Genomic DNA, 22016 nt, shown 5'->3' with positions numbered 1-22016 from the left:
CAAAGACGATGACGATGGAGTGAAGAACTCAAGTGCAATTTATTTAACAAAAGTGAGATCCAAAAACCCTAACTATAAATGTGAAACGTGAAACATGAAACATGAACTTGAATTGACTTGGCATGACAACGTTACCAAACACAACCAAAGTTACATTCAACAATACCTGACAATTGACCATAGAAAACATGAGGGTTATATACAAGACATGGGAGAACACATGACAATGATAACCAATAAACACAAAGAACTCTAAACAAGATAACAAGACAATCAACCAAGGAAAACAAGACACATGAACATGGAGGGAAACATGAAATCACATGAAATGGGAACCACATGACATGAAACAGGAACTAAACTTTTCAAAATAAAAGACATGAAAAACATGAATCAACAAAATAAACATAACAAATGTTGAAATACCAAAAGTAGGTTCAAATAAAAGCTTAAGTTCTATAAATGCATTAAATGTCACCAAATATGTATTGTCTTTTGTTAATTAATGGTTAAGTTATGTTATGCATTTGTGCCAAACATGTTTGTTTTCTATCATTTGTATAAGTCAAACATTCAATCAATCAGTGTAGGTCAAGAAAGTGAACATTTAGATGTTTCACTTTTGTGAAATAATTTCAAAATTACCAGACATTAACTCTATTATCCAACCCCTGTAGCTAACAACCCCGGTCCCCCCGTACAGGTCTTCTGATTGCAGAAGGCAGCTGCTCTTACTGCTGATGCTTGTACGAATGCTCTTATGACCATGAGCACCGCCCCACCCCCAGACCCTCCACATGCCCCCTTTGCCTGTCTGTGGGGTATATATAGACTGAAAAGTGAACTGACCAGCCCTGGCAGTCAAAATGAGACTTTTACTCCCCGTCTGCTACCTGCTGGCTCTACTGGCTCTCACCACTGCAGGTAAGAGAAATTGAGTCGCTTGGAAACAAAATTCGCTTGATGGTCCGCAGCGGAAACTTGAAGTTAAAGGTTCCAAAGGCCTCAATATATAATTCACTATATTGGATATTGTGAATTGTGGCATTTGCCCTGAATTTTCAGGCCTCAGATTTAGCACAGGATAAATACAGTGTCTCAAATCCTACTGTTTTAACCCCTAACAGATTGCTTTTCCTTGGTTGATATGAGTGCCCCTGCTTCTGTGCATGCTTGTATTAACCATGGTGCATATGGAGTAATGAATGTGCAGTCTGGGAATTCTTAGATTGCAAATTGAGAATAACGGTTTTATAGAGTGTTTATGTGTTTGAGTTTGGGTGGATTCTTGGTAGTGTAATTTCCTCTAATTATTGCCTTCTTAAAATACTTGAGTTAAAGTAAATTTGACCATTGCCCTTTGATCTCAAGTGTGATCAGTTCAAGACGATTTCATGCTTTCGAACATTATTAGACAACAGTTTAATAAGTAGTCAGCTAAAAATAATGGTTTAATTAGACTATTGTATTTATTTCTATGCAGTTCTCTTGAACACCCTTTGAAACGAGTGTGTTGTGAATTCTCAGACTCTGACTGGCATGATGGAAAGTATGAAGAGCACCCCACCCCCCAAACACACACACACACACACACACACAACCCCACCCAAGAATTCTATACATCTTAATAATCAAATACACTTTTGGCTAGCTTACGATGTCCTGTATATGTGGCTCGATGGATAACATTAAAGACATCTTGGATTAACATTGCATTGAACAGCTGTTTGTCCAAAGTCAGGTTGCAATGAAAAAAAAAATTACATTTCTAAATTTTTAGGTTCACCCTAAAATGCTTTTTTTTTCATTAGCTGGGTTTTCATCCAACAATTTTTATGAGCATTTTGAAATTTCGCATAAGAAATCCTCAATTTAAACGTTTTATATGCGAATAAACTCTCCAAATTGAATGCACTAGGCAGAGGTGGATTTTATAGAGTTTTGCATTAGTTAAAATGCGCATTAAGTTGATGGAAGCAGTTTATTTGCAAAACTATGATGTGTGTTGACCATTTGTGCATGTGTTATTAGTGTGCGATAGCCTATTGTGACTGGCCCAATGAAAGATCTGACCGTGGAACACACTTCTTCAAAATAGCCATTCACATTCGGAAGTGTTTAACTCACAGCTGCTTTTTAATGTGGGTATAAAAAAAGGTGATTGTAGTTTTGAGCACAGGCGCTCTGAGGTATAAGGGCATCAAAGCCCATTTCTGCCCTTATAATATTACACTTATTCTGAGGCGTCTCCTGGCAGCATTTAATTAAACAATGCACAATTGCTCCAATCCTGCAAATAAAACTCTCCCCAAAGCAAGGAGGTCATTCAGCTGCTCCATCATGACAAGGCAGCTCCCTCTAGATAATGGCTCATATTTTCTTTAGTCTAATTTTTAGAAATGTGAATCATTTAGATGCAAAGCCAGCTACTGAATTTATGATAGTTGACTTTGATAGTTTAACTTTGATTGTTCTCACGCATGGCCGAGTGTATAGCCTTTCAAAGTATGCTCCTTTTGACTGCTAGCCCATACGGACGCATTTGGCACATGCGCACTATGACTACTTTGTGACACTCTTTCAGCACTGTCAAATCCAGGCATATGCGCCAATGACGTGCAAAATCATAAGCACATAGACTGCACGTGGACAGTCCGTACATACTGTGCTAATGATGATATTTGCATCCCATGCACTGTGCGCACATGGAAAACAAGAGTATCCATTGGTCTTAAGGGCAACTGTCAGCTCATTGTTTGCACTATTGGTGGCTTACTTGTCTCTCAACGGTAATAGAAAACCAAATACTGTAGGCTAAATTATCTGAGGCAGTAGCACTCCATTGCTCGGCTGTAAGGGTTATCCTTGTCTGTCCTTGCACTGTTCTTCACTTTCTCTCTCTTTACAGTCAGGTGGTACGGCCTAGAGTGCGGCACTAGAGTCAGACACTTTTTGCGGGCAATTGCGTGGCCATGTCGCAAATACACACATTTTGGCCTTCCCCCTTCACAGCTCTGCTAACACACCCCCTTGTACTCTCTATCCACATATACACACACAGTGTACAGTCTCAATCAGAATTTATTTCTGTCCTGATGGCCTTGTAGGGGCAACCATTATGTTAACAGTAGGACTTAGAGCCTCTGTCCACCAATGCTACTGTATGCAGCTTGTTTTAGCAACAGGGGCTTCCCTGTACAGTCAACTCACACCAGCCAAACACACATGCTTCTCCCAGAAGTCAAAGTAAACAATGTTACTACAGAAACCAATAATAAAAAAAAAAGACATACAATATTTACATCAGCAAATTAGGTTTTCGGCCTGCTCTAAAAACATATAGCCTCACATAATGTTTACACACTAATGCTGTTTGCTTTAAACAAAGTAAAATACATAAATTGGCACACAAATGGTCAAGCGAATCTAAACATTGAGTATGTTTGCATCTTACACCGAATATGCTTAATAAGCCAACAACACGTAACTTCATGTAAAGTTTTTTTTTATCTGAGTAAGGTCAGAAACGGTCTAAGCATAAACCGAATGGCATACATAGATACTTGCCCATTACCCTAATTTCACATTGCATAGTGTGTGCATGCCTGTTAACGTTTGACATCAAAACCAGAGACTAACCCATTAAACCCACTAACCCTCGTGCCACCAAAAAAATAGCATTCTGAGATGATATCCTTCTCACCACAATTGTACAGAGTGGTTATCTGAGTTAACATAGACTTTGTCAGTTCAAACCAGTCTGGCCATTCTCTGTTGACCTCTCTCATCAACAAGGTGTTTCCATTGACAGAGCTGCAGCTCACTGGATGTTTTTTGTTTTTGGCACCATTATGTGTCAATTCTAGAGACTGTTCTGTGTGAAAATAACACGAGATCAGCAGTTACAGAAATACTCAAACCAGCCAGTCCGGCACCAACAATCATGCCTTGTTGATGAGAGAGGTCAACAGAGAATGGCCAGACTGGTTTGAACTGACAAAGTCTATGTTAACTCAGATAACCACTCTGTACAATTGTGTTGAGAAGAATATCATCTCATTCTGCTATTCTGAGATGCGGGTTGGCACTGTTTTGGCGGCACGAGGGGGACCTACACAATATTAGGCAATTAATCTGTGGATCATTGCTCAGCCATTAGAGTAAAATACAGAGGGTTTTTTTTAGAGGAAGGAGGAATAAAATGGTTTGATGTAGGAGGAAATTAAAGACAGACAGAGTCTTGATTTACCAGAAAGATATATTCAGCTAATACTGCTGATGAGCTGAACAGCAATGTCATTTTGGCTGAAAATAACAGAACTCTTTTTCAGTGAAGGGTTATTTGTGTCCTTGTGAAGACCTAGGTCTGGGCACCTGTCCATTCCTATCCTCACCTCAGAATATCTTGTCTGCGGGGATGGGGCTAATCTAAGTCACTAAACACTTACAGTAAAAATGGTAATTTATTTTATTGAAACTCACTTTTAGTGTTATTCTCACTTTCACTGTTATATCAGACATACACATTTTTTTTATTGTGGGTTGGTTTTATTTGAGATAATTTAGCTCATATACCACAGCTGTCAAGATTGGTGTAATTAATTCAACAGGAAAAAGAGGTAATTGCTAGAGCTGCTAGGGCTGGGTAAAAATAGAGATTTTCCAATTAAACGCAATCTTCACGAATGATCCCGATATCGATTTTTACTCTTACAAAAGTTTACTTTTGTTGATTATTACATTTGTTCAATAAATAGCAATTTAACTAACTTGGGCCCTGTTGTAAATTTCTTCAATTATTATTTTAGTAATGTACCAATTTTGAAGATTCCTATATAAATTACAGCATTAGCTCCTCCTCCTCTGTAACAGAGAGCTCCCCAGACATTGGCTTGCTATCTAAATAAAATGATACCTGTGTGAATATAGCTGGTCCTAAGTGAACATAGCTGTGACTCCCTTTCCTACCACTAGCTCTGGTTTTAATTGAATTAAATTAACATGACCTCCTACAGCAGATCCTGAGCTATTCAACTCACTATATAGTACAAATTCCACAAGCAAATTCTGCCGCACATAACAACCAGCCTTTCTATTTCCGTGACATTTAAGTAAAGACGTCATAGAGAGATCAAATAAATCAATGAAGGGATCATTCCCTACATCTGTCTTTGACTTTGTAGAAGGTCTTGTTGCATGTCTGTGATGCCATTATATAAGTTGAGCTATGTGGTAATGACGCAATTTTAAACACAATGTAGTTTATTAATAGAGTTATAAAGTGCACTGTGAATACAATAAACAACCGTAATCCGGTGCTGGGTCTTCAAGATTATTAGTGTAAAACATTTCACACTGGCTGGCTGCTAGAGCCAATTTAATCAATTAGAGACTTCCAAGGAACACCTTAGCCTTTTTTTATGAGCCAGAGGTCTTACAGCATGTTGAATGACAGGGGTGAAACAGATTTCTCTGCACTAAATATAGACAATCTAGTGCCCTCTGCTTTCAGCAGGCCTTTCAAATGTCACATAAATGTGCATGGTGTACGACACCTCGCTAGTGTCAGCTGGCTTGGGGGTTTGTCATACTTAGTTGAAAACATTGACAGTTTGGAATTTTGTCTCAGGGGTTAATTTAACACTCAAATGAACAAGTCTTTCTGAAATGCAAATTTTCACTTTTTAATATACGAATGAATGGCATTAAAATGTACATTCAATATAGTAATATATATCTTTAATATGTAAAGGCCCATGCAAGTACATTAAACATATAACTTTTAACTGAAAACACTTCAGTGTGTAACAAAATAAACCTTAGTCTAACGTAACAATATGAATCTACCTTTAACACCCCCATTTTTTAAATGTGAATTTAACTAATTGCATCAAGCTGAGCTGTTCTCTTCAGAGTAAGCACATGACATTAAAAGTGTAGCACGCATTTTCTGCTCTACTAGCATAACAAACGCAAAAATAAGGACTCTCCACATTTCCATTTTTAGATGAACAGGAAGTCCTGCCCTAAACTACAACCCCAATTCTGAAAAAGTTGGTACAGTATGATAAATGCTAATAAAAACAAAAAGGAGTGACTTGTAAATTATTGTGACAGGGCGGAGGGCGGGGCCGTGTCGTGATGCTACACACCCGGTCCCTAATCAGGCTAATCAAGCTGCAGAGAGGGATAAAGGCTGACTGGAGACTGCAGTGGGACAGAGAGAGATTTACGGGCAGCTGTCCGATACCCATGTGTGTGTTTGTCTTTTTGTTTAGTTCTTCATTAAACTATTATTTATATCATCAAGCCGGTTCTCGCCTCCTCCTTTCCATTAATCCATTTACACTGGTGCCGAAACCCAGGAAGGAGGAGGGATGCGCCATAGTAGAGTATTCGCCACTACCATCCACCCCAACGGAGCAGCCGCGGCCATCCGCCGGAGGAGCCTGGAAGTGGAGGAATGGGCACTGACCGCGAGGGGAGGAGGGGCACCCAATCAACCGCCTGGAGCAGTTACTGCTGCTAGGGGCGGGGCAGACCCCTACCGTCCACCAAAAACAAGGTGGGGCATTCCGACAGCCAGGGGCCGGAGGTCTGCCTTCGATCCGTCTGGGGAGGCGTGGCTATCGTCCATTAGAGTGTGGAGGAGTGGCCGAGGACCAAGCTAAGGCGTATCAGAGAACCGGCGAGTAAGTGTTTTTTTTTCTCTCTCTCTCTCTCTCCCACTGCCGCACCATGATGGCCTTTCCCTCTCTTTTTTAAAATGTTTGGATGGGGATGACCTGCCGGCAGACGGGGCGTTAGGCACGCCCCTCCCCGGGGAAAAGGGGGGGTGTACGTCATGCCGGGGGCTCCCTGACCTGAGAGAATGAGGGAGGAATTTGACAGGGCTGAGAGTGGGGCCGGGTCATGATGCTACACACCCGGGCCCTAATCAGGTTAATCGAGCCTCAGGGATAAAGGCCGACTGGAGACTGGAGTGGGACAGAGAGAGAGATTTACGGGCAGCTGTCACCTTTGTGTGTGTTTGTCTTTTTGTTTAGTTCTTCATTAAACTATTATATATATATCGTCAAGCCGGTTCTTGCCTCCTCCCTTTACATTTATATTCATCCTTTGCTATATTTAAAACACTACAACTACACATTATATGATGTATTTCCTTGTGAATTTCATTGCTTTTTTTAAATGTACAGTAATTTAAAATCAGATGATGGCAACACGCTCCAAATAAGTTGGGACAGTCGAGTGTATCAGAGAACCGGCGAGTAAGTGTTTTTTTTTTTCTCTCTCTCCTCTCTCTGTGAAACATCACCATTTCTTCTAATAACACTTATTAAGCAATTGGGCACTGAAAGTTTAGAAAGTAGAATTTTCCCCCATTCATCCATTCTGCAAATTTTTAGCTGTACAATTGTACGGGCTCTTCGTTGCCATAGGGTGTGCTTCATAATGCACCACACATTCTCAATTGGAGACAAGTCAGGACTGCAGGCAAGCCAATCTAGCACCCGCACTCTTTACTTTCACAGCCATACACTTGAAACCCAGGCAGTATGTGGTTTGAAGTTGTCCTGCTGGAAAATACATGGATGTCCCTGGAAAAGACAGTGCTGTATGGCAGTATATGCTGCTCCAAAATGTATAATATCTGTCTGCATTCATGGTGTTCTCTCAGATGTGCAAGTTACCCATGCCATGGGCACTGACACACCCCTGGCCCATACAGACACTGGCTTTTGGACCTGATGCTGATAACAGCTTTGATGGCCCTTTTCCTCTTTGGCCTGGAACACACAACAGCTTTGTTTTTCTCTTCAGACCGAAAAAACACAGTTTCACTGTTCTACTTTCAATATAAGATGACACCAAGCCCAGAGAAGTTGGCAGCGCTTCTGGACAGTGTTGATGTATGGCTTCTGCTTTGCACAGTAAAGTCTTAACTTGCATTTGTGGATGCAGCGGCGAATGTTGTTGACTAACATAAGCCCATGTTCATGATATCCATTACAGATGAATGATATTTTTTAAGTCAGTGACATCTGAGAGATCGGAAATCACACACATTCAAAAGTGGGTTTTGTTTTGCCCTTTACGAACTGAAATTTGACCAGATTCCTTGAATCTTTTAATTATATATTGTGCACTGTAGAGGGTGAAATGCCCAAAATCCTTCCAATTTGTCTTTGGGGAACATTGTTCTCAAAGTGCTGGATTATTCGCTGAAGTATCTGTTAGCAAATTGACAAGTCTCGAATGATCCTCGCTCTTGAAGAACTAGGCTGTTTTTGGAGACTCCTTATATGCTATGACACGATTGCCTCACCTGTTTAAACATCTCCAGTTTCACTTCACCTTGTTATTTTAACTCATCAGATTTTTATTAGTCTTAAATTGCCCCTGTCTCAACTTTTTTGGAGCGTGTTGCAATCATCTGATTTGAAATTACTGTACATAAAAAAACTATGAAATTCACAGAGAAAAACGTCATATAATGTGTAGTTGTAGTGATTTCAATATAGAAAAGGGTGAATATAATTTACAAATCACTCCTTTTTGTTTTTATCAGCATTTTTCATACTGTCTCAACTTTTTCAGAATTGGGGCTGTAAACTACCTACAAGAAAACTACATTTACATTTGATTTGAAATCATTGAGTTATTCTCTGCTTTGGACATTAAACTTCAACAGTCATGTGCACAACATTTGAACACTTTAGATTAGCCGGTAAGAACGGTGGTAAAAGTGTTTACATGGGGAATGGGGCAAAAATCTACATGTGCTGATTGGTTGATGCTTAAAGGGATAGTTCACCCAACAATTAAAATTATCTCATCATTTACTCCCCCATATGCCAGATATGTATGACTTTCTTCTGCTGACCACAAATATTTTTAAAAGATTATCTCAGCTCTGTAGGTCCATACAATGCAAGTGAATGGTGACCAAAACTATGAAGCTCCAAAAAACACATACAGGCAGCATACAAGTAATCCATAAGACTCCTGTGATTTAATCCATGTCTTCTGAAGCAATCCAATCAGTTTGGTGTGAGAACAGACCAAAATATAACTTATTTTTTACTATAAATCGTGACATCAGCAGTCTCCATGGCGCTCTCGATTACACTTCCTAATGCCATCTAGCATTCTGCACATGTGCCAAGCACTAGGATGTGTAATCAAGCTTGAAATCATGCCTAGAGAATGCAATTGCAAGATGTAGAGTGAAAAAAAGTTATATTTTGGTCTGTACCGACTGTATCATTTCAGAAGACATTGATTAAACCACTGAAGTTTTATGGATTACTTTAATCCTGCCTTTATTAGCTTTTGTTGCTTCAAATCTTTAGTCACCATTCATTTGCATTGTATGGACTTACAGAGCAGAGATATTATTCTAAAAATCTTCATTTGTGTTCAGCGAAGAAAGAAAGTCATACACATCTGGGATGGCCTTAAAGTGAGTACATGATGAGATAATTGTCAACAGAGCAAGTTTACACATAAAATCCTACATCCAAAGAGTCACAGTGTTTATACTTTACAGGGAAAACTACATATGAATGGCAATACAAATTAGTTTAACACTGAAAAATTACACATGTCACTTTTAAACCTTGAAGTGGAAAGTGAGTACAAAGCCACCATGCTAAGACCTTTATCAAAGGTGCCTGTCACTGCACCAGAGATTGGGATGAAAAATAAACCTTCCTCCGATGATCCAAATGAACAGAACTAGTCGTTCTCTTCTGCAAGCTCTGCTTCCTATTTCAGGATGTGATTCACATGAAAAGCATTTACTGTTGCTCTTTTCCAGCGCATTCATCAACACTTGAATCACAGAGATGGGCCATTGCCACAGACTTCATTTTCTGCATCAAAGCAGCTCTGTTACTCTAATCAAAGATTGTTCCAATCCAAATCCCAGATTATTACTTAAAATTGTAAAACAGTCAGATATTATGGTTATTAACATGATTTACAATAGTAACAGTCTCCATGGTTGAATGTTTTTTGTTTGTTACTGTGATGTTGTAGAGCAGTGATTCACAACTGATTTTCAGATTCATTATTATTTGAACAATCTCAATATCCATTCATAAAATCTCAAAATAAATATTTTAATATGTGAAGTTTAACACTGGGATCTTTTCACTTCATGTTGTGAGTCGAGGTTTGGTTTGACTCGTTCTGTGTAATTTGCTTTCAAAGTCGAGATCCACACAATCCATTTGTAATTGATAATGTCTCTTTTAATACCTTCTCTATTCTTTAGAATCAGTTTTTGATCAAAACAAAAAAATATATATTTAATTAAAATAAAAATAATAATATCTAAATTATATTTAGCCTTTGGTACACATTCTTTGTTTTTTTGTCTATGAATGGGTACTTATATTTGAGTAAATTATTGATAATTCAGTTTGTTTTTTCCACAGATGCAGTGGGGTCTGAGACTGAGCCACTTGTACCTCTGCAGCTGAAGCCTGAAGGCGAGCTATTTGCCTGCTGTGATGGCACAGAAGAAATTAGCCAAAGTTCCTCCAATGACACACCTGCACCAGAGAGACCCGTCTGCCAAACTTGCACCACTGGTGCACATATTGATACCACTGCAGATGAGGTCAGCTCAAGTGAGGAGGAAGAGGAGGTTGTTTCAGAAGAGAAATCTGCAGAGTTCATTGAAGATGAGACATCTTATGAAGAGATATTTGACGAGGAGGCTCAGGAAGAGGAGGTAGAACTTGAGGAAGAAACATCTGAGGAAATGGTGGAGGAAGAAGTCCTTGAGGTGGCAGATGATGTGGGAGAGGTGTCAGAACCAGAACCAGAGGTTGAGGTAGACAGTGATGTAGATGCACCTACGGCTGTTGAGGAACATGTGAAAGACGAAGAGCCTGAGGAGGCAGAAGAAGTTTCCCAGGCTGAAGAAGGGGTGGAGGATGCAGATGAGGTTTTACAGACAGAAGATGAGGTAGAGCAGGTTTCTCAGAATGATGTGGAGGTAGAGGAAGCAAAGTTTTCTCAGACTGAAGAGGAGGTCATGGAGGAAGAAGAGGTTTTCCAGACTAAAGAGAAGGTTGAGGAAGACGAGGTTTCCCAGAGTGAAGAGGAAGTAAAGGTGGAAATGGATGTTTCTCAGACTGAGGAGATCCCTCAACCTGAGGAGGTGGCAAAGGAGGTTTCAAATGCCAAAGAGGCATCTCAAAATTTTCCACAGGTTGAAGAAGACACAGAGCCATTGGAGCAAGTAGAGGAGAGACCAGAAGTGACTACAATAATGGCAGAGAACGAGGATTTACCTGAAGAGGAGGAAGCTGTACCAGTGAAGGAAGGAGCATCAGAGGTTGCTATAGATGCAGAAAAACAGCCTGTCATTTTGAAAGAAAGTGTGAGGGTCTCATCTGTGGAAGAACCTGAACCCTTCAAAGAAGCTTATATGGTCGAAACAGAAGAGGCTGTTGTAGCAGCTGCTGAGGAACTTGAGGTTGTTGAGGAGGTTGTGGAAATAGCCCAAGAGGTAACTGAGGAGCTTGCTGTATCTACTCAAAAACAAATTGTGGTCCAAGATGTTCCAACACTTTCTGAAGAAGTAACAGTAAAAGAGGTATCAGCTGAAGAACCAGCACCCAAAGCATCTGCTAAAGGTAAAATATGGTTCAGTCAGCGTAAATTAGTAAATTAGGACAGAATGTTTTATTTCAACTACCTTTTAAATTTCCACTATCACTTTAATGAGATAACACGTTTGTTACTCTAATTTTAAATACTTTTTACATAAAATCTTCTAAAATTATCACAATGCATTATCATGGACACAACCAGAGAGAAGGAGCTATATTTGTTTCAGTCGTCAGGGGCAGGGTAGTACAATTTTGTAATATTAAGTTCCTCTTGTGTGCTTCCACACCTGATACTTTGGTCAAAGGTGGCACATGAATAAACCCACAACCAAAATAACCTAACAGAAATAACCCTTGGCAAAAGTCCATGGCCATTCATAGCAATATGTTCTTTGGCCTGCATGGGGACAGTTTTGTAATGGGTAAGAAATGTTTCAGATCCTTTTAGTTGTATGCTGATGGACCCATTGTCACAGTTGCCAATTCTGTTTTGCAGAGGCCATTCATATGAAAGAAAATGTAATGATTATACCTGTATGACATTTTATTATTTCACGTTATACTGTTATTGACTGGCAATGTTTACTCTGGCAGTGGTGAATACTCCAGGTTCTGGCATGAGAGATCGGTCTCACATTGAAGAAATGCTGCGTCTGGCCACAGCTGAACCTTCACAGGAATTTGTTGGTGAGACACATAAGTATCCAGGGGGTCTATTATTAGGTCTATTATCATGTCATCTACATCAACTTATCAAATTATAGCTCAACCAAAACAATTTTGTTTGTGCTCATTGCCATGCTGTTTCAAGAACATATTGAAAAAAGAAACAGCAATTGATTTTGTTTCTTTATTGGACCATTTCTTTAATTTATGTAGCGATATAAAAATCATAAATATAGCGATTAAGTAACTGAGCCTGAACTAGCACGAGTGGTAGTGTAATTCATTGTGAAAATACAGACTATGAATTTTGACTGTGATTGATTCAATGAATCTGTGTGTATAATTGATTCAGAATCTATTTTAAATAGTTTTTTATATCATTTAGGTATCTTGTACAACTTCATACCACCATTCATTTGATGTTCCTTTTCATTTCTTTGCTTGTTTCCCTATTTTTCTTTGTTTCCAAAGATGCCCTGAAGAAGCTGCAACATATCTACAACGCAGCAATTAAGCCCCTAGAGAATGCCTACAAATACAATGAGCTCAGACAGCATGAAGTGTCAGGTGAACTTCTTTTAATTTGTGGTCCACCGATATATCACTGATAGAGATAAATCTGCATATACTGGTATTTTTTAAGTCTTGACAGCACTGAAAATTGAAAGTTTTGCATCTGAAGGAACTGTTTGAGACATGTAAACGACTAAAACAGTTTGTTTTGTTGTTATATGCAATCGTGTTACCATGATAACTGACTGGCATGCTGCAAAGTCTCATTTAAACAGTATTGCGGCTCAGAAGAAAAGCATGAGCTCATGTTGAAAGTGCCTCCCACATTACTTTTTCTCTCTCTCTCTCTCTACAATTTCCCTGTAACTTCTACCAGTCTATTAATAGGGCAAATAGCAATAATACTTCCGTCATATACTGACACATCACAAACTCTGAGCACTTTATTAGGAACACTATGGTCCTAATGAAGTGCCAGATGGGTCTTCTTCTGTTGTAGCCCATCTGCCTCAAAGTTCAATGTGTTGTGCATTCAGAGATGTTATTCTGCTCACTTCAATTGTTCCGAGCTGTTATCTGAGTTACCGCAGCCTTTTTGTCAGCTCGGACCAGTCTGGATATATTTTGTCCGCAGAACTGCCATTCACTGGATGTTTTTTGGTTTAGACACCATTCTGAGTAAATTCTAGAGAATGTTGTGCAAATCCCAGGAGATCAGCAGTTACAGAAATACTCAAACCAGCCCGCCTGGCACCAACAATCATGTCATGGTCGAAATCACTGAGATACATTTTTTTCCCATTCTGATAGTTGATGTGAAAATTAACTGAAGCTCCTGACCTGTATCTGCATGATTTTATACATTGCACTGCTGCCACATGATTGGCTGATTAGATAATCGCATGAATAAGTAGGTGTGCCGGTGTTCTTCATAATGTGCTTGGATTTAAAACGATTTAATATATTTCATAGATTTGGAGTGGTGGTGGCGTAGTGGGCTAAAACACATAACTGTTAATCAGAAGGTCACTGGTTCGATCCCCACAGCCACCACCATTGTGTCCTTGAGCAAGGCACTTAACTCCAGGTTACTTCGGGGGGATTGTCCCTGTAATAAGTGCACTGTAAGTCGCTTTGGATAAAAGCGTCTGCCAAATGCATAAATGTAGATTTAATTCATGAACTGCACAAAACCAGAGATGTCTACCTGTGAAACATGTATTCCTGTAAAGTGCTCATTTATCTTCTTCTTAAGCACTTATTAAATTAGCCTTTTGTATTTCTGCATACAGTATATCAACATAGACACCCTGCTCTCTAGATATTGGCACTGGTCGATCACTATCTTTGATAGTAGTGTTCAAGATACAACATATATTGGATTTAACTTACTACCACAAACAGGCTCAAAATTGTTGAACCACTATCCGAAGTTAAACTGTGATTCACTGTGTTTATTGTCTGTTCTCTTCACACTCTTCAGATGCAGAGATCACCTCTAAGCCCATGGTACTGTTCCTGGGTCCCTGGAGTGTTGGCAAGTCTTCCATGATCAATTACCTTCTGGATCTCGATGACACTTCACAACAACTTTACACAGGTTAATGCATGAATTTAATGAGCTGTTATTTAAAATATTGCATATGTTAGTTCATCAAACACTATCCCTTCTAATCTCTCTTTTGCTTTCTCAGGAGCTGAGCCGACAACCTCAGAATACACTGTACTAATGCATGGTGGGAAGGTTCGCACCATTGAGGGCATTGTCATGGCAGCAGACAGTTCCCGCTCCTTCTCACCACTAGAGAAGTTTGGACAGGGTTTCCTAGAAAAGCTGGTTGGAATCGAGATGCCACACAAACTCCTGGAGCGTGTCACCTTTGTGGACACACCTGGAATCATTGAGAACCGCAAGCAACAAGAGAGAGGTCAGAATACAGTATTCCCAGTGTTTAACAGTATATAATCACAGAGTTACTGTTTGGTATATGGGATTTTCTTTAACTTTGGGCACTTTTAGCAATGTATTGTGTTTAATACACACTGTACTTTGGACAACGTTGTCTTGCTTAGTCTAATTTCATGGGTAACATATTATGTATCCTGAAAACACACAGTAAAATGATATTTACACACTTTTAAGTGTAATCTGGCAAAATTTAATTTTGATTGGAAATGACGGCCAATAAAAATACTCTGAAGAAAACAGAAAAATCAAGGTAAATATCACTTGTGATCAAACATCACTTGTATCTTATTTCCAGCATGCTTTTCATCAACACTTTTATTGAATTGGTAAAAAGTACACTAACTTTTGAAGAAAAAAGAATTGTTTGGTGTGGTGGAAATGACAGTAGGACAGTTTAAAATTTTATAGAAATCAATTAAACGCAATAAACATTGAAATTATTTTATTTCACTCGTTAAGATTATCATAGTTTTAAAAATATGATAATTTGTATTTTTTTTTTTGAGCTGCCATAATGAACGTGTTAACGCAATTAATGAAAAAAGTTTCACACATTAATTTTTCTTCATCACAGGGACACGTGACGTCATGCGAGAAGCAGATGTGTGAGGGACTAGCTATGCACACTTTGCTAGTTTTTTAGATTATTTTAATGTTATAATCCAGTGAGATTTGATACACCCAGTTACATACTTGCTCTTTGAGGTAAACATGGCAAAGAAGTCAAAATCCTCAGACTCTGGAGACATTAAAAGGCACTTACATGTTCAAGCCTCTGGCAGGCCTGCAGACCAGGGACTTGATTTGGCACGTCGGGAAAATAAATTCAGTGTCAACTTTCTTGACAAACAAAATTTGTCACAATATTGGAATTTGTCACAAGAGTGGCAGATGTTGAGAGGCGGATCGATTATCTGGAGTCAAAACAGACTTGGAACACATTTTGGAAAAACTGGAATTTCTTGAACATATGAGCCGTAGGAATAACATACGGATTGTTGGAATTCCTGAGCATGAAGAAGGCAGAGATATGGTGAAATTCCTTGACGAGCTCTTCCCGAGTCTTCTCAACATATCAGGCCATAAACTGGAAATCGTATAAGCTCACAGAGTCCTGGCTTGCAGATCTACTGAGAGAGACAGGCTCTGATCTATTCGGGCAAAATTTCTGAGATCATCCGATAAAGATCTCGTGTTGTGCCAGGCAAGGAGCAAAGTAAAGCTTTCTTGGAAGAATCGCAATATTTTCTTGTTCCTGGAATTTGCGAATTCCCAAGAGAGAAATGCGATCAGTTCAAGGAATGTAAGAAACTCTTACATCAACGGAAGATAGCTTTTGCACTGATGTTTCCAGCCAAACTGTGAATAGACATTAAAGACAGCAGCAAAGCATTTAAATGTCCCAAACTGGCACTCTCCTTCATAAATACATTGGCGTGAGTAAGCCATTTGATGTTTCTTATATTAGTGGACTGACTTGCTGTTCAGTGACTCGATTGTCTGTGGAAGCTGGGCATCATTTTTGTTTCTTTTTGCATTGGCTCTGCCTAGCGGCTGGAATTTGTTTTGTGGAATGACACTTCTCCTTCAAGAAACGTATGCATTGATGGAAGATCACATTTACATGGAAGTTCCCGGCCAGATTGAGAATGGACACTATGGATGACCGCAAAATATCTACATGCTCAAATAAAGGATGTCTTTTATAAAGTTGATGGGCTGAGTAGTCATTGTTTATTTATGTATTTTTTTGTGCGGTTTGGCTCTTGATCATCCGAGGAACCGGGATGCCTGTTTTGTTTCTTTTCGTGCTGATTCTGCTTGAGGGCTGGAGCTTGTTTTGTGGAATTACACTGCTTCGGGAAAGTTGTGGATGAATCCGATTGTTTTTTGTGTTTATGCCTCCTGTTGGCTGGAGATTGTTTTTGTGGAATATTTTTAAGGGACATTAGAATAATTGCATCATCTGCTGCACTCATAAACAGCTGGCTCACTGAACAATTGTTTGTCTGTCTGAGGAAACTGATGAGGAACATCAGCTGGAGTTTCTTTTGTGTAGAAACACACCTCTGAAATAGATCTGTGAATGAATCTACATGTTCTTTGTGTTTATTCTACCTGTTGGCTGGGGTCTATTTTACAAAGTATTTTCTGTTATATTATTTTGCCTCACAAAATTTGTGCAGAAGCACCAGACTTGAGCAATCTGATGGCAAAGTTGTCGCGGATCTCTCGTAGGCGTACATGGAGCTTTTGAGTTTAGAGTGATTGATGCCGGTTGGGGTTGTCGTTGGTGGGTTTAATGCGCACATTTTTCTTTTTTCTGTTTGTTTAGTTCAGGGTTTGATTGTTGGGGAATGTGGAATGTGGTCTGTATAATCTTGTTTTTGACACACTTTTTTTTATTATATCAATATGTCAGATATTAATATGAGTAGGTTATCTCTCTTTACGTGGAATGTGAATGGGCTGGTGCACCCCATAAAAAGAAGGAAGGTTATTTATTTTCTTACCCATAAGAAATATGATATAGTGTTTCAAGAAACACATCTTTCCCCACAGGAAGCTGAAAAATTTGGGAAGATATGAGGTGGACATTTTTTCTTTAGTGCAGGCTTGAGTAAGAGTAGGGGGGTCATAATACTGATAAATAAATATCTACAATTAAAATGTCTTAAACAGAGTAAAGATAAACTAGAAATTCAGGGGCAAAGTCTAATGGCTAATATCTATGCATCTAACGCTGATGATCAGGGACTTTTTATAGATCTTGAAGTGATGTTGCAAGCAGCTGGTACCCCTCATGATATAAAATTGGGAGGAGATTTCAATCTTTTCATTTGGTTTAAATGTTGATTGTGTATATATGTATGTTTTGCATTTCTTTGTTATTGTATGATTTATTAAAAAAAATATATATATTTCTTAATCACGATTAACAAATTTACTGTTAATACAAAAAACCAGCAGATACACTTGTTGGAAGGGCAGAACCTTTGCAATGTGTCCACCCAGAGTCACTGATGCACACACCACAAACACACACACACAGCGCTTCTGTGTCAATGATAAAATTATGTGCAAAGGAGCTCTTAATGCTATTTGATGTACAAAACAAGTTAAGATGTGACTTGTGACAGAAATCAAGTATTTGTCAGCCTATGTAAGGCACATTTTAATTACCATAGAAAAAAAGTCTTAACTATCACCAAAACTCAGAATGAGACATTTTTGTCTACAATCGCTTTTCATGTGGAGTTCAAAACACGCTTGACACTGACGCGAATCATGAACGATTGCTGTAATAAAGGGGATAGCCACAGTCTACCGGCTGATTAATATTGTGGAGGATGAGAGTTTAAGAGATTTAAGGCCCATTGCAATGAATATGCAACATATGGTGAGACTAGTTCTTTCAATCAGTCAAACTCCCACTTAGACTTTGTGAAACGTTGAATTTGACTTGAATTGGTGCTATTTTAGCGCATTTCTATCTTTATACTGCGGAAGGCTTTGTTTGCCTAACAAAGCATTATATTTCTACATTTTGTTTGGTTTTCTTTCTTAAGATGGAAATACTGTCAATGCATTTTGACAGGAAAATAAGTATTTACAGTGTCAAATGTACTAATTTACTATCAACTAAAAAGTATGCAATTTAATCATGATTATATTTTGAATCGACTAACAGCACTAGTATTTTTATAATGGAAATGTAGGGGTTTCATGGAAAAAAGTTGAAGTACGCTTGAATATAAATCAACCCCTGGGACAATGCCCGAAGTTAAAGAAAGACCTAAAGTATATACAAGAGTTGAATTAGACAACATGCAACTGAATCTGTACTAAACATTGTTGGCACAATATAAGCCTTATTAGTTAAAAAGAAAATACTAGGTTCAATTGGTTTGCATTCGGCAAGTATAATTACAATGCTCTTTTGTCATTCTATAGGTTACCCCTATAGTGAAGTGTGCCAGTGGTTTATAGACCGTGCTGACCTCATCTTCCTGGTTTTTGACCCCACCAAACTGGATGTAGGATTAGAACTTGAAATGCTATTCAGACAAATGAAGGGACGCGAGTCACAGATCCGTATCATACTCAACAAGGCTGACAGTCTGACGACCCAGAACCTAATGCGTGTGTATGGCGCCCTCTTCTGGAGCATGGCTCCCCTGATTAATGTGACTGAGCCTCCTCGTGTCTACGTGAGCTCCTTCTGGCCACAAGACTATGCTGCCAACACCAACAGAGACCTTTTCATGCGTGAAGAGATCTCTCTGCTGGAGGACCTGAATCAGGTAATTGAGAACCGCTTGGAGAACAAGATCGCCTTCATACGCCAGCATGGCATCCGCGTACGCATCCACGCTCTCCTGGTCGACCGCTACCTGCAGACGTACTATGACAAGCTTGGCTGGTTCAGTGACCCTGATGAGGTGTTCCGTGATGTTGTCAGTGATCCTGACAAGTTCTACATCTTTAAGTCTATTCTGGCCAAGACCAACGTGAGTAAGTTTGACTTGCCGGAACCGGAAGCATACCGAGACTTCTTTGGAGTGAATCCTCCCAGTGGCTTTAAGCTCCTTTCGTCACACTGCAGCTGGTCAGGTGGATGCCTGCTGGAGAAGATTGAGAAGGCAATCACAGAGGACCTACCTGCTTTGCTCAGTAGCTTGGCAGTGAAGAAGGAAGCCATAATAGAGCCAGCTGCAGAGACCAAGGAGAAACCCAAAAACCGTTGGAGGAGACAGTGATGGAGGAAGAGAATGGGAGAGAGGGAGAATAAAAGAGAGAGGGAGAGATGGGAAGTATGGAAAAGTGTAGTTCTAATCCCTACTGGAGGAACAATCAATCAGTCATAGGAATGAGGGCATCAAGCAATGAATGAATATAATGATGGTTTGAATTTTGGATGGATGAGAATAACAGTTTATGGAAAAAGCAAGGGAGAGGATATAGTGAGAGCATAAGAGATAATATGAAAAAAAAATAAGATGAAAGATTCACAGAAATGCGAGGTCAGTTAAACATAGGACGTAGAGAGACTTTTACCACTCAATATAACACAGGTATGAACGAGGGGAATCAATTTCTATTTATCTCATTCTTTTTTTCCCTTGCTTGTTCTAATTTTATCCAGTTAGCAAAGCATTATTTTACTTATTTATTTTATGTGCGGAACAATACCATGTCATTTAATTGTATTTTTCTTTGGAATGTCATTGTAAAAGTGATCAACATCTGTGGTAGAAAGCGTAACTTTACTAAATGCTTTCTCCATTACCTCAGTACCACTTGATTTGCATTAATTATTGTTCTTTGTACAGTTTACTGGTTTTAAAGTTGTTGGTAAATGTTAAGAACTACATTTGAAAAAAGAAGTTACATATTGACATTACTGCATGATAAAACTATGGTGAAATTAAATGTTTCTTTTAGATTGTGGCTATTGATTCACACAATATTTAAAGTCAACATTTAACTGACACATTTAAAGGGATAGTTCAACCAAAAAAAAATATTCTCTCATCATTTACTCATTCTCATGCTGTCGCAGATGTGTATGAATTTCTTTCTTCAGGTGAACACAAATGATGATTTGTAGAAGATTTCAGCTCTGTAGTTCAAGTGAAAGTGGTGATTTATAGTAAAAAAGGACTTAAATATTGACTTGTTTCCCACCCACACCTATCATATCACTTCAGAAGAGATGTATTAAACCACTGGAGTCATACGGATTACTTTTATGCTGCTTTTATGCGCTTTGTGGAGTTTGAAAGATCTGGTCATCATTCACTTACATTGTATAGACCTACAGAGCTGAAATGTTCTTTTACAAATCGTTTGTGTTCTGAAGAAGAAAGTCATACACATCATACAGACACAATTTTCATTTTTAGGTGAACTATCACTTTGTCAATATAAAAATACTCTGTAAATAGCTGAATTAAAACAAATGAGTGGATTGAATAAATTAATGTGTTTACAACTGAAATTGCCCTTTTTATTATGAATTTTTTTTATTTTTTTTAAGATCTCCAGCAAGTTAAAATTGGTGATTCAATTTCGAAATGTACTTGCTGTGAACATAAGATGACCCAACATATCCACTAGATGGCGTATTTTACCATTGAACTCGCTGCATTACAAATACTGATCCGTTCAATTACCTTTGGCCTCATAAAAAGTACCGTTTATGTTATGTTGTTTATCTGTTTTTATGCTGTAAATGAAACTAAATAGCAGCAGAAATCTATCAATTTCTATAAACAAATAAAATGTCAAGAAGGGCAATTTATATTTATTGTTAGTTTTATATAGATATGTCATATTATATCTCATATTCCACATGGATTCTATATAATATATAATTATATAAAATTGTAACATAATATATAATAGTAAACCTCACATGCCTCATCAAAACTCACCTCTCTTAGCATTTATGACTCCTTAAAGGTCCAATATTGTAGGCTGAAATATATGCAATAAATTATTAGCATACACACATCTCATAAGTGTTTAATTGAGATTTTACTGAATACTATGTCCCTAATCATCAATTTATTTTATATTCTTTTTATATTAAAATATTTTTATATATTATTTTTATATATATTTTATAATTACTAATTATCTCTATTATACTTGAGTTTATTTACATAATCTGCAGCTGTGTTTTTGAGTTATGACTAACAAAGTACTAAGAAAAACAAGCTGTGCATGCATGACGACTCCATATGTTAGTGTTGGTCAAATCTCCCAACAGACTCCTGTGTCATAAACTTTGCCTGTTGACAACACAGCATGTCTCAGAACCTGGACATGAGGTATGTCTGACACAGGAACCATGGGATGATTATTACTTGGATGTGAATTACCTAGTTTAAAGGTCAGTATGCACACAGAATCTCAGGTATGTTCCTTACCACAGACACACCACATTTGTTTTTAAATAACTATAACCCAAACCCCTATCAAACATAATTTACTTCATTTATTAATACTTTTATCTTTGAAGACAAAAGGGAGGTTGTGTCAAATTCAGCTAACTACTGTTAAGCTACATTTTGTCTCCAAATCATACCATAAATAAACTAAATCTTTCTCTCTAATGAACAACAATCAGTGTGAATGAAGCATATTGCACCTCACAGAAAAAAAGGCATTAAAGAATTTTTAGAACATTTCTATGAGCTTTAAAGGGATAGTTCACCCAAAAAATCTAATTC

General features: G+C 38.3%; 1 protein-coding gene across 1 annotated transcript; it reads left to right on the top strand.

Annotated features, from left to right (window-relative positions):
- The first annotated feature begins 859 nt into the window (after positions 1–859).
- LOC127640912 (sarcalumenin-like) lies at positions 860–21092 on the top strand. The gene is made up of 7 exons (XM_052123623.1): positions 860–924; positions 10446–11654; positions 12225–12317; positions 12768–12863; positions 14293–14409; positions 14504–14737; positions 18733–21092. Exons 1-7 carry the CDS (start codon positions 867–869, stop codon positions 19536–19538), a joined length of 2613 nt encoding a protein of 870 aa, XP_051979583.1. The 5' UTR covers positions 860–866; the 3' UTR covers positions 19539–21092.
- The last annotated feature ends 924 nt before the right edge of the window (positions 21093–22016 follow it).

The sequence above is a fragment of the Xyrauchen texanus genome, chromosome 50 (assembly GCF_025860055.1).
Source record: "Xyrauchen texanus isolate HMW12.3.18 chromosome 50, RBS_HiC_50CHRs, whole genome shotgun sequence".
NCBI lineage: Eukaryota > Metazoa > Chordata > Actinopteri > Cypriniformes > Catostomidae > Xyrauchen > Xyrauchen texanus.
This window is presented reverse-complemented; position numbering and strand designations above follow the sequence as displayed.

Excerpts from the sequence above, each read along its gene's own strand:
- LOC127640912 (XM_052123623.1), top strand. The coding sequence starts at position 867 with ATGAGACTTTTACTCCCCGTCTGCTACCTGCTGGCTCTACTGGCTCTC. Across the intron at positions 11,655-12,224 it reads ACCCAAAGCATCTGCTAAAG|TGGTGAATACTCCAGGTTCT; the intron begins GTAAAATATGGT and ends TTACTCTGGCAG. Across the intron at positions 14,410-14,503 it reads TTCACAACAACTTTACACAG|GAGCTGAGCCGACAACCTCA; the intron begins GTTAATGCATGA and ends TTGCTTTCTCAG.